Here is a 13,852-nt window from a genome sequence, read left to right as displayed (position 1 = left end):
TGTCTCTTTTATTCTTGAACATACATTCATAGTCTATACCAAACTAATGTTTATTTTAAAAACATGTATATTTATAAGATTCTTTCCTAACACTGAGCCTAGTGAAATATGTCCTGTTAGCTCACCAGAGGTTCTCCATATAAAAAAAAATAGAGAAAAAAATGTGTAAACAGAACATCCTTTTCACCTGCACACTTAGTTCTATGATCATTCCTGTAATTTTGGCTTTCATACAGTTGTTCCAGATGTTACACATTACATTAGATGAGTATCAGTATCATCAGTGTGAAAAGTTTTTATCCTGTATTGATGCAGTAGCATCAAATAAAAAAGCTGGAATTTTTAAAATTGCACAGACCACTCTCAGAAACATTTATTTTGCTGTGGGCAGTACATACTGAAGCACTATTTCAGTATTTCAGAACTTAAGGGCACCCTTCTTTACACATTTCAACAATTAGTAGTTAAGCAGTATGTAATACATATCTACGACTCCCAGTTGATGTTCTGTGTAGTATGAAGTTGCAAAGGCTTCAGTAATATCTCTTGAAGTTACTGGGCTGTCTGTAAACTCATGTGAGGATCATGTATCATTTGATTATAAAAGTCAAACTACATTTTCTTTAGAAGCAAAAGATGTACAAATGTGAGGAATTAAGTAAATGTCTTAGCTGCTTTAAAGAGAGAAGGTCTTTTGCAATGCTGGGTATAAACTCATAGGGTTAGTATGACAGTGTGGAGGAACAAAAGCAAAAATATGTTTTTTTGACTAATAAAATATACAGTATCCATCTCTACATGTGATGCCACCTGTGCAAGTACAACAGAGCCTTTTGAAGGGCTGCAAAAGAATTGAGAAACATCAACTGTAGACCACATTTCAGGCGGGAATTGCATTGTTGGTCTACAGGCTTGTGTGGATAGAAATATGTTCTTTCACAAGAATGCAAGCTGATGTTCCACAGGAAGGCTATCAGAGTAGGACAAACAGCAGCACACAGGACCATGCGCAGTGTATTCTGAAGTAGTATGATTCAGAAGTCTTTGGTCCACTTCTGTCTTGAATTTCTTCTGAGGGGTATATGCCAGTGCCTGGTATGCATACAATAATGTGACTTTTGAATAATTGTTATTTTTACTTGGACAACTGCCATCCAGTTTTGTTATTAAACCTTGATACATGAAAAATAGAATTATATTTGAAATGGCTTATTAGCAGGCCTTTATTTGCTAACAATTCATTTTAATTCTATTGCAAGAGTAACTGGCTTTCATCTCTTATGTTCAAATTTCAGTGCATGTTCTTTTTGGGCTTTTTAGATTAACTGGCATAAACTTGGTTTTAAAATGGTTGTTTTCATTTTAAAATTGATATTCAAGTTAAAGCATGTTAAGCTTTTTCCTGCGCTGATTTAACAGTGCAATTGCAGTATTCCTGAACACTGTTGTTTGTTTTTTTTTTTACCTCACTAACTTTTTGCTAGTAGGTGAATGGCCTTTATGAGCATCTTAAACCAGTTAATCTTAATTGCACCATCTTTTTTTTTGTGAAAAATGTGCTCGCTTATGAGGATAGTCCGAATGCAACCACCCATTAGGACTACTCCGTGGAATTAACAGCTACAAATGGTGGTTTACATCTAGGAATAATGCCGTCAAAGTTCAGAGCTTGAAGTTTAGCTATATATTAGCAAGTGACAAATAAAAAAAAAAAAAGCCACAAAAAAACAAATCAGGCAAAACTCAAGAGCAAGTAATTCCAAAACCCCAAAGCTACTCTTTTCCCTTGCTTGACTGGGCTTGTTAGCCTTAGAGATAATCCTCATAGATGTGGAGATTAAGTATGGCTGGCCAGTAGTGAAAATGAACATTTTGGATCTGTTGGAAGTAACCTGAGTAAATATAACCTATGAATCAGTTTTTCCAGCTTCAGAAATATCCTGTTGAAATACTGTTAAGAAAAAAGTAAATTAAGGTTTTCAGATGTTTCAGAAATTGTTTAGATGTTGACTGAAAAGCTAGAAGTGGTAGCAATAGATCTCTTCCACTATAATTGGATTGTTGTTCATAACAGTGCTGAAGTTTGCAGACCCCTATGCAGGTAAATTCAGGTAAAGGATAATCACGTATAATGTGGGCTTTCAACGTGGAAATTCAGTTTCAACTATTAACACTGACATACTGCAATACCTCCACTCTTCATTAATTAATTGTGGGTAGACCATGACCATGCTGCTCTGAACCCTTATACAATGAGAATAAAGCCTTTTACGCTTGCTGTACTTTGAGCAACTGGAGAAATTCCTTCTTCAAGCCCTAGAACTTGCTCATGTGGGGTTGGGGGAGACAAAGCACATAAGCTGCATGTCTTGTCTTGCTGTCAGAAGAACAACATTCATGTTGTATAAGGGGATCTACTTGTGCAATTTAACTTGTTTCTTTTACTATATTTTTCTTCTCTTTATCCTTTTTCCTTTAAATTTCTGTTTTAAATCTGCACCCAAGATGCCTTTGCAGCTTCTCCTGGGGAAGCCCCTGCAGCAACTGAAGGGGCAGCAGCACCAGCTACCCCAACCCCTGTAGCAGCAGCTCTTGATGCATGTTCAGGAAATGGTGGGTTTTATGTCATTAGATGGTTTCTTGTTTTGCTGTTTTTGGTTTTGTTTTCTTTTATTTAAACTACATGGCAGTGTGTTTTTCTGAAATTTTCTTAGTGCCTGCTATTGGTTAAAACAAATCTTAGATGGAAGAGCATGCTTAACAAAATGGCCTGTTTCTGAGTCCCAGTATTATTTTGCTTATTCATTAGTGCTAATCAAAGATTCTGGCAGTGCTGACTTTTGTGAGCAGTAGCCTGTTAAACTGGATATTCTTTCATCATCTTTCTGTCCTTTTTGGACTTGTCAAATGGCCTATGAATGTTCTGCCCTTTAGTAACTGGACTTCTCAGCCTTTCAGACAGTCTTTATTTTGGAAAAACATAAGTGGCATGTCTGGATAAGTAGGCTAGATGTAGAACAACCTCATCTATGTGTGTGTGAGTGTATTTGCAGTATGTGCATAGCCTAAAGTTGCTTTGTTCTTGACTTCTTCCCTCACTGATACTAAGTAAGCATACACGTATATTTCCCCTCTCCTTTTTACAAGACCCCTTTGCCCCATCCGAAGGTAGTGCAGAGGCTGCTCCTGAGCTGGACCTCTTTGCTATGAAGCCAACAGAGACTGCTGTTCCTGTAGTTACCCCTACAACTAGTGCAGCCACTCCAGCTCCTGCAACAACTCCTTCTCCAGCTGCTGCTGTTGCTGCTGCCACTACTGCTACTACAGCTACTGCCACTACCACTACTGCCACCACTTCTGCTACTGCCACCACCTCCGCTCCTCCTGCTCTAGATATCTTTGGTGGTAATTTTGTTTTTAACTCTTTGGTGGATTGATCTGTCAGGAGTACTGAACTAAAAATTGTTGCATGCATGCTGTGTGCTAGGCTTTCAAACCAGAGAGCCTATTAACTCCAAAGATGATGTACAAAATTTGAAAGTTCACATTCAGTCCTGTGTTTCAAAAATGAGTTAAAGACGTGTTGTGTTCTTGGCCTTAGATTTATTTGAGTCTGTCCCTGAGGCACCTGCAGCTCCTAAACCAGATGCTACTCCTAGCATAGATCTCTTTGGTACAGGTAAACAGTGAAGTCTTCAAATACTCTGCTGCTTTGATGCCTTGTGATGGTGTAAACTGACTGAACAATACTCGACTTCTTGTTTTTTCTTTTGTTTTTGGAAGATGCTTTTTCATCTCCACCACATGGAGCTTCTCCTGTGCCTGAGAGTTCTCTCACTGGTGATCTCTTATCTGGTAAGTGTTTTCACAGGCCATCCTATAGACTTATGGTTTTGATTTTGTGGATTTTTTTTCCTTATAACTGAAAACCAAAACTTATTACCAATTTATATCTTTAAGCTGAGATAGTAAATTGTAGGTTTGTTGATACTTTGATCACAAGATTAGCAGTTATTGAAGATGAGGATCATGAAGTGGCTAACACTGAAGTTAAGTAAGTGATGTGGTTGTTAAGAGAGTGTATTCTTCTGTAAGCATAAGAAAGTTATTAATAAATGTTTTGTTTGTTTGTTGCTTTTTTTTTTCTTTAAAGTACTCCAGTGTTCAGTTGCTGTGTGAGAAATGTGACACTTTCTGTTTGCAGTTCTGCAGACTCTCGCCCGGCTTTACGTACCCCATGATTCTACCTAATGGAGCCTATGTTGCTTTGAAATATTTAGCTATCATTGTTGCCTTGCTGATACTAAATATTATTTATCCTATGCTTACTGCAGTGGATGCATTTGCAGCCCCCTCTCCTCTACCCACTGCCTCTCCAGCAAAGGTGGATTCTTCAGGTGTGATTGACCTATTTGGTGGTGGGTATTTTTCTTTCCTCACCACTTCAGAGCTGAATCACTTCATTTCAGTTAACTTTGCGCTTTGCCGAAGCTGCAGTTTTCCCCTTCTTACAGCTTTTCTTTGTCATTACAGCTAAGAATAACATGTACAAATCTTCATATTGCACATTAATGAACTGCAAATGAGCTGTCGTTGTTACCATTCTGTTGTCCTTACATTTGCCATTCTGTCTTCAGTCAATGCATGTATGAGTCTTTTTCTCAGAAGTCTAATGAAAGTATATTATGTTCTTCCTTTTTATTTTTTTACTTCTTCTTTGCAACTCTTCACTTTCACATTAGTTTCTCTCAGTTCCATTTCTCAGAGCAAAGCAGCTGAATTTTTGAGGGTGATTTGCCTCAAAGCAGAGGGCTGAATTACAAGGTCCTTGTTAGATTTGACAAGTTGGAAATTGGGATGAGCACAACCAGCTCTAGAAGTGCTGTAGAAGAGATGATTGTTACTTAGAAGTAGTGAATATTCAAACATTAGTGAAGTACACGTCTAATAAGACTTGATATGAGTCAGTAAATTATGTCTGGAATTACTCCAAACTTTGAATAAAATGGCTTACCCCTCTAGCCTAGAATGCTGCTCTTGAGTCTTCTGATAAGTGGCCCAAATATAAGGATCTGCAAACCTCACTGACCTAATATTCTTATCTTCTTCACTGCTATTCTTTGTTATAGAAAAATCTTTAAAATGCTGGTTTGTTGCGTCTCCTTTTCTTCCATCTGAGCTTTGCATCCATGGTACTGCTCTGAAATAAAGATGGCTAAGCACGTTCATGTTCTTCTGATGAATGAAGTTGTTATCCTATTGTTGTCTCTTATTTGAGTTGAATGATGAATTGATGCATTTAATATTGAACTCTTTGCTTCCTGGAATTCCCTTTAGATGCTTTTGGAAGTAGTGCTCCTGAACCTCAGCCGGCAACCCAGGCCACTTCTAGTTCCTCAGCTTCTGCAGACTTATTGGCTGGTAATAAAGAACTTTTTAACCAACTTATTGTCATGCAAAATTTAATGGATAGTCTTATGAAATGTTGTGAAATCTTACATGGGTGGATATGGATGATTACAGTGGGATAAAAATAGCTTTTAGTAAGATTTCTTGGTACTTTAAACTTAAATTAAAACTTCTTGGGTTTGTAATGGAGGTGTTATCTCATAGAAAGGCTTAGGTTGGAAGGCACCTTAGCAGTTGTCTTGTTCCAGCCCCCCTGCTGTGGGCAGAGTTGCCATCTAACTAGATAGGAGGCTACACTTTTTATTCCTCACTTGTAATTCATCGTTATTTCTTGGTTGATTTAATAAAGTCAACTTACATACTTTAGATGTTAGAAAATTGAATCAGTGATTTCTCTCAACAGTCTTGTGTTTAACCAGAAAGAGTGGGGTGATAAAAGAGAGCCTTCTTGAGTGCAAGGACACAACAGTGCTAGAAATCCTCTCCTTATACTCGCTTGTTCTGAGTGTGGCATCAGACTGTGATGCCAATTTAGGAGGTCAAATAACTATACTTCTAATCTGCATCCTAAAAGCTAAGCCACTTCAGCTGAATTCTGTTTCTGCAAAATGCCTGCCACATTGTGCATTTTAGTGGATATACAAATTGTGCTAAACAGTCAGACTCTTCCCCATTCCGGTATGAAGTGCATAGAAAACAAGATCCCAGCATGTTTTTTTTCAGGCTTAAAGAAAACTAATATGTTTCCAGTTTGAAGGAGAACTTGACTAATTTTTCCTCATGTTTCTAAAAGGTGAATTTGTCAGGTTATCCTTTGCAAATGTGGATGATTGTTAGCTTCGTGTTGTGCTTCTGTAGCTTTAGTTCAGACCCAGAGTGGAAGTTTGCTCTTTATGTAATGATTAACCATTCTAGGCATGGTGGGACCTGATGTCATTGGCTGTCTGTATGTCTGAAGTTCTCCCATGTCAATTTACACAACAGAAGTCAAATCCTATGTATGTTTTTGTCTTCAGAAATATATAATGCAAGTAAGATATCTCAGTGTTTTTGATAGTATCTGCTCTGCGTGTGGGCATCTCCTAGTTGGGCTTCACTAAAATATAAATGTTCTAGAGAATAACATGCATGTCTGTTCTGAATCTGTTCCATTTCTGGCCATCTGACTACTTAGTCGAACATACACTGTGAGGGCATGCTATGTACAAGTAGTTTCCAGACTTCAGGATGGAGGGCTTCCTTTTGTTTTAATACTGTTATTCTTTGTATTGGTTAAAAAGCTTATGAATATCTTTTAAACTGTAGATGAGACTTTACCAAGTAGATTCTGGTAATTTTGTAAGGAAAAAAGTTTACAAAAGGAAGTGCCGCTGCCCTTTGCAGTATGTGGGGACTGGGTGCAAAGATGCTGTCAAGAAAAAGCTAATCTTGTCAATGCAAACATTAGAATAAAAAAATACTTTCTGTCTTTATCTGTAATTAAACTTAAATTACAGTAGGAGTTACGCTCTAGATGGCTTAAACTTCTGCAGTGCACTTTCTGAATCTGATGAATCACATTAAATCAATACCTGAATTATATAATGGTTGTTGTAAGTCTGAATACTCAAGCAGACCTGAAGCTGTTTGAGTGAATAGATTTTTTCTACTTATATGCATCCAAAATGACACCAAGTTAGAGGTGAATCTCAATTTGGCATACACAGAGGGTCGGGAAACATCACAGCATATTGCTAAACATTTGTTCACCCTAGATAATGGCAGATGTATAGCCTGCAGTGCAATCCAGTTTTAAATTTAAGATTGTCTAGGTTTCGCTGAAGGCTTGTCCTTCATGGTTTATAATTAGTTGTAACAAGTCTTTATATGCACAGTGTTATGAGTATACTTGCCATGCATCATTGTCTCAAGTGTTCTGCTTTCAGGTAAGTGGCTAGACTCTGCTCTCTTGGAAAGGGTGGCAGAATTTTTTTCATACTCTTCTGAGCCTCTCAGCAGACAAAAATATAGTTATGTCGGTACATGCAATAGTCTAACCTTTTCCCCTTCTATATTTTTCTGTTCAGCTAAATGAATACATGTGTATCCCAGTGCTAATAGTATGTTCTTATAAGAATGATAGAATCATAGAATCACAAGGTTGGAAACAACCTGCTGGATCATCTAGTCCAACTATCCTCCCATTACTACTGCTACCACAAGCACTAAACCACATCTCGCAGTTCCTCGTCCAGGCACCTCTTGAACACTGCCAGGGACGGCAACTCCACCACCTCCCTGTGCAGCCATTCCAGTGCCTGACCATTCTCTGAGAGAAAAAGTTTTTCTTTATGTCTAACCTAAACCTCTTGTACAACTTGTGACCATTTCCTTGGGTCCTGTTTGTTGCCTGGGAGAAGAAGCCAAATCCCTCTTCATCACAACCTCCCTTCAGGAAGTTGTAGGATGCAATAAGGTCTCTTCTGATCCTCCTCTTCTCCAGACTGAACAATCCCAGCTCCCTCAGTCACTCCTCACAAGACTTGTGCTCCAGACCTCTCACCAGTTTTGTTGCCCTTCTCTGGACACGTTCCAAGGCCTCAGTATCTTTCTTGTAGCAAGGGGCCCAAAACTGAACACAGTACTCAAGGTGTGGCCTCACCAGTGCTCAGTACAGGGACATGATCACCTCCCTGCTCCTATTGGCCGCACTATTTCAAATGCAGATCAGGATAGCATTGGCCCTCTTGGCCACCTGGGCACACTGTCGGCTCATGTTCAGCTGAGCATCAACCAACCTCTAGGTCCCTTTCCTCTTCAAAGTCATCCAACCATTTAGCTCCAAGCCTATAGCACTGTATGGAGTTGTGCCCAAAGTGCAGGACCTGGCATTTGGCCTTGTTGGACCTCATCCCATTCACCTCAGCCCAATGATCCAGCTTATCTAGATCCCTCTGAAGGGCTGCCCTACCCTCAGGCAGATCAACACTACTACCCAACTTGGTGTCATCTGCAAACTTACTGAGGTACACTCAATCCCTTCATCTAGGTCATCAATAAAGATATTAAACAAGATGGGCCGCAGTACCGACCCCTGGGGGACACCACTTGAAAAGGGGCTCCAGCTGGACTTAACTCCATTAACCACTACCCTTTGGGCATGGCTCTCTAGCCAGTTCCTTACCCAAATTACCAAAAGAAGGGTATACCTGTCCAGGCCACGGGCAGCCAGTTTCCCCAGAAGAATACTGTGATAGACTGTGTCAAAGGCTTTGCTGAAGTCTAGGTAGACTCCATTAACAACCTTTCCATCATCTACCAGTCTCGTCAGCCCGTTGTAGAAGGAGATAAGGTTGGTCAAGCATGACCTGCCTTTCATGAGCCCATGCTGGCTGGGCCTGATCCACTGGATGTCACACACATGCCGTGTGATCTCACCCAAGATGATTTGCTCCATAACTTTCCCTGGTACTGAGGTCAGGCTGACAGGCCTGTAGTTCCCTGGATCCTCCTTATTTCCCTTATTGTAGATGGGAGTCACATCGGGAAAAAGAAATCTTACTGAGTGTGCTAGTAAAAACAACTTCAAAATCAGGCAGTTGGAGATATCCATACAACATATCTCAGCTGTTGCTATTTCTGCTATCTTTCTCTGGGTCTTGTAAAAGCGTAGATGACTAGGAATTATACATGTTAATGCATATTTGTGGCTTCTGTGCCTGATGATTGTGCATGCGGCTGAAAGCTATTAAACTAAGAGAACTTACCATGCAAACTTCACCTGAAGCTGGGGAGGACTCCGTTCTCTAGCTGGAAAAATAGGCGTTTTGTGGGGATTTGCAAAAATGTACATAATTTTCTAAACAAAATCGTATAAACTGTGTTATGTCATGCACTGCTGCCAAGCTCCTACTCACTCAGGAGGCAGAATGGGTCTGAGCATGGGATCTTTAGACGGTTCTGGTGCTGTAGGGATTGTTGGAGTCAGATGCCTTTGTCCATCAACCATATGCCTTATTACCCTGCTTCTGCGTGATTCTTCAATGATAAGTATGTTTTCTACATGTAGCTGAATGCCTAAAGCTTGGCCTTGAGACTGGCGTTGAACCAGAAGTTTGTATATAAGAATCAGAGCACTAGCAATTTTATAGTAGTTACCTGCTATAGACCATCTAGTCAAAATGAAGCAGTAGAAAAAGCCTCTCTTTAGGCAGATAGAGAAAGCTTTACTGTCACAGGCCTTGGCACTCATGAGCAGTTTTAACCACCATATGTGCTGGAAGGGCAGTATGACTGGGCACAGGTGATCCAGGGGACTTCTGAAATGTATTAAAAGTAATCTCTTGAAGTAGGTGACCAAGTCATACCAGTGTGAGATCATTCAGTGGAGGGCCACCAAGATAGTGACAGATGTGACAAATGAGCAGAGGTTGGGAGCTGGATCCATTCACCCTTAGAAGGCAAAAGCTACGCATTATAGCTGTCTAAATCCACCTCTTTGGAGAGATGCAAAAATCAACCACGTTCCTTATGGAGGTGCACTGTAAGAAGAAAAAGATGGTGTGAGAATTCCAGAAACTTTTATTTATTAATTTATTACCACAAGAATCATCAGATACTAGAATTATCTGCCCACAGAGGTAGTGGAGTCTCTCATCGTAGAAGCGCTCAAAGCAACTGTGTCTGAGCCACCTGATTTGATGAAACCTGCTTTTAGCAGGGGCTGGGACTGAATAATCAGATCAGATATCACCTCTTAAACTACCCAGTGACAAACCTGCCTCACAAACAGACACTGGGGAGCTGAGGCAGCTCTCTGATTCAGTATGTTTGTTCAGCTTCTCATTTAGCAACTGCAAGCATGTGGCTTGCTACAGAGTAGAGTTTGGATATTAAAGATTTCTTGGTGCCAGAACCCTGAGGTGGGTCTAATAAGCCAAAGGAAGCTCATGCAGGCATTTGAAATGCTCTTTACTTCAGGCTATTGAAAACAGGCTGCTCTGTGTCCTTCTCTTGCTTCCCTGCCTCCATCCAGTCCAATCAATCAGTCATCTAAAGGGACTAGTTTAAGTTATGATGTGTAACTGCCTGCAATCTGGCAAACTTAAGCAGCTGAAGGATATACCTAGAGGTCTTTCTAATCAGGTTGTGATCTCCTGGACCTGTAATGCCACTTTTTTCCTACCCTTTCAACACTTTTAAAGTATTTGGTGTTCAGTTTTACTTCATTCTGAGAAACTATCACTTTGGGGAAGATCATCTGAGATCTTACAGTAATATTTGATACAATTAATGATCACAATTTGAACACAAATACTTTACATTCAGCACTGGTTTGTCTTGTAGTTAAATGCCTGGGGAAGACTTGTTTTCGTAGCTGCGAAATATGCTATTGTCACTGTTTGGCAGATGTCTGCATAATGTTCTGTAATCGATACATCCTGTCATCGTGGAAAGCAGTTTTGGTTAAAAAAACTAATAAGGGGTTATAAAATTTTCAGAGCTTTCTTCCCTAGTGAACTGGTAATTAAAGAAAAGTTGAAGCAAGATGAAAAGGAACGAATTAGATGACTGCTTAAAGGAGTGGTACAAACTAGTTAGAAGTTGAGGCAGTGATAAAAGTTTCATGCCTTCTGAATTGATGCATGTATTTCAACAGTGTGACAGAGTAGCATCCTTAATTTTTCAGATTTCACACACAAGAAGAAAGATGTATTTTTAGATAAGAACTGAGTGGTCTCCACATATTAGAGAAAGTAGTCTGAAGAAGACATTTCAAGTGGGTAAACATGCAAGCTTCTGGTCTTGGAAAGTAATGATTAACTGAAGAAAAGAAGCTAAAGGCAGTGGTGGACTACTGACACATCACCGTCTTATGTTCAGCCATGGGAGAGTAATATGCTTCCCACTCTGATGGCAAGGAGAAAATTACAGCCTACATGATGTGCAGAGTTGTCTTCCTTTTATATTTGTGGTTGCAGTTAGAATGGTGAGCTCAGAACTTCCTAATACAAGGGCAGCTGGGAAAAGCCAAGGCCAAGACTGAAGGAGTATAGAGATCTCAGGCGTCACAGCCAAGAAAAGATTGAATAAGAAGACTGGCTTGTAGACTAGAGAGAATTGAGGAGGTGTCATATGTCTGTTCTCTTTTTGGCAGTCTTTGCATATTTAAACAGTTTCTAGAGTCTGTAGATAATGCAAATAAACTTAAATTGCAAGGGAGATCAAATTCTATAGTGGGCAGGGGAGGGATTTTAAGAATAGTTAAGCATGGGAATAAATTACTTTAAGGCTGGAGAATCTCCATGATTAGGTTTTGTTTATATTTGTGGATATTGTTGATCTGCTTTGGAAGGAGAAAGGGATGGTGGGCAGCAGCTTGAAGACATCTTGACAAGACAGAACAGGATGTTTTAAGATGATGAGAGACAAACTGGATGAGTAAAACACTGCCTTCTGAATTGGAATTCCTGAGTAGCTGGGTCCATTAAACGGGTCATAACGCTCTTCTCAAGCCAGTCTTCTGTTTCACTTTTTTTCTGAACTCATCCTTTTTTATTGCCTTCTGTATGTGAGCTTACTTAACTAGCACGTAGTATGGGAAGAATTGTGTATTCTGTTAGTGCACTTCTGGAGGTATCTAAATAATGAACATTAAAGTTTTTACCAGCAACTCTTGCAAAAGTTTAAATTTCTTGGATCGTATTTGGCATAAGGATGCTTGTGTAGTACTGAACTGTTTGCAGTAGTCTAGTAATTCTTTTTAGATTTATTTTATTATAGATTGAGCCTTTTATAGATTGAGCTTTTGTTAAACACAGCCCATCAAGACTGACTCTAATGTTGTCACCTCTTTTATGTGACTTTTTCAAGGCTTTGGAGGTTCTTTTATTGCTCCTTCTCCATCACCGTCTCCAGTCACTCCAGCTCAAACAAGCTTACTACAGCCTAACTTTGATGCAGCTTTTGGAACAACAGCTCCAACGACTGGCAGTTCATTTGATGCATCAGGTGAGTCAAAAGATTTCTTCCTATGAATTTTCTAATGTGTTTTATGTGTTAGATGAGTTAGTGGCACTAGATTTAGGCTTGGAATGCAAGCAGTAGAAGTGATTTCCCTTTCATCTCAACTGGAAGAACTCAGTGTTGTATTTAGGGAAATGTGTGCCCAAGAGCTTTCTGTGACCATGTTTTATTCTACCATGTCAATGGAAACTGAACTAATGCAAGCATCATCCTTGCATGTGCTTTATGGCATGAATCAGAAATTACTCAGTGAAAATACACTTTTGTAAATTAAATACATACCCAAGTCATCTCGCTGTTGCTGCTGAAGCTGTTTTTAAGCTCGCATGGCACCTGAAGATTCACAGAACTGAGAGAAAGTTCTTTGCCTGACTTATAAGCTTAAACTTTCATCACTGCTATCATTTTGTTTGTATCTCTTCCATTCTATACTTTCCATGCTGGGTCCTTGCTACAAACTTAAAATTGGTGAGTTCTGCAACTGTACAAGAAAAAAAGGTCAAAGTAGTACTGCTGCGTGGTTATTTGGTTGCTTGCCAGTGCACATGCTACCCCTTCCTGTTGACTTAATATTAGCATGTACCTCAAATACAGATCAGAAGACAGAGTGTTGGCATGGGATGTACCAAACAGTTTGACCTCAAGGGATCTAAAAAAATTTGCTTCTGAGAGATGGCTGGACTAAGGAAACTAGCTCTGTCAGTGTGGATGGTTCTTATTCCTTCTGATCTTTTGAGATATTAGTAGGTTTTCCCAACTCCCTGCTGCTTGCAAGTGAATAGTAACATCCTGAGATTGTTTCAATCCTGTTACCGTGTCAAGGTATAAGACTATCTTCGCCACCGTAATTCTAAGTGGTGTTTGCTGCAAGATGTTCATTTTAAAAGCCTTTAAATGAATATCTCCTGACAAATGTGTGTGCATCTAATGTCTTTCTAAGGATAACTGTAAGAAGAGTAGTGTCATGTGGAAATAATACTAACTCTGTGTAAATTCAATTGAAGTACTTTTAGGCATGTCCTGTCATTTTATTTTTCATTGGTATAACTCCTTTAGGGTTACTACTGGATGTTCAGTCTCTAGTAAAATGATGTGCATGCCCTTGTTGGCATTACTTTTAATGTCAAACTGTGTTTTGGTAAGTCTTGTGACGTTGCTGTCTGTGCTATATTTGTTGGACCAACATCCAAGTGTCTGGTAGCACTTACCAAAGCTGCTGTTCATAAACTATTTTCCTGTCCCTTTTAGTGTTTGATGGCTTAGGTGATCTTCTTATGCCAACTATGGTTCCTGCTGGTCAGTCTATAACACCTGCAGCCACAACAACAGTTCCTGCTTCAGCAGCAAGCAAAGGTCTTGGAAGTGATCTTGATTCATCTCTCGCAAACTTAGTAGGCAGTAAGTGACAAATATCTGTTTTAAGTGATGTGGCACATAA

At 39.5% G+C, this 13,852-nt stretch overlaps 1 protein-coding gene across 5 annotated transcripts in view; it reads left to right on the top strand.

Moving 5' to 3' along the window:
* SNAP91 (synaptosome associated protein 91) overlaps nt 1-13,852 on the top strand; it is a 70,805-nt gene that overhangs the window by 44,622 nt on the left and 12,331 nt on the right. For 2 of the 5 annotated variants that reach the window (XM_052682663.1, XM_052682654.1), the window contains exons 14-19: nt 3,602-3,679; nt 3,784-3,855; nt 4,335-4,418; nt 5,338-5,421; nt 12,262-12,399; nt 13,663-13,812. In XM_052682663.1, coding sequence (XP_052538623.1) covers nt 3,602-3,679; nt 3,784-3,855; nt 4,335-4,418; nt 5,338-5,421; nt 12,262-12,399; nt 13,663-13,812 — 606 coding nt within the window. Of the gene's footprint in view, nt 1-2,505; nt 2,614-3,147; nt 3,406-3,601; nt 3,680-3,783; nt 3,856-4,334; nt 4,419-5,337; nt 5,422-12,261; nt 12,400-13,662; nt 13,813-13,852 lie in introns of all 5 variants that reach the window. The other 3 variants (XM_052682643.1, XM_052682671.1, XM_052682676.1) reach the window with 3 other exon arrangements.

The sequence above is a fragment of the Tympanuchus pallidicinctus genome, unplaced genomic scaffold (genome assembly GCF_026119805.1).
Source record: "Tympanuchus pallidicinctus isolate F22 unplaced genomic scaffold, pur_lepc_1.0 scaffold1, whole genome shotgun sequence".
NCBI classification, from domain to species: Eukaryota; Metazoa; Chordata; class Aves; order Galliformes; family Phasianidae; genus Tympanuchus; species Tympanuchus pallidicinctus.
Note: the sequence above shows the minus strand (reverse complement) of the source record. Positions and strands in the feature narration are given on the sequence as shown.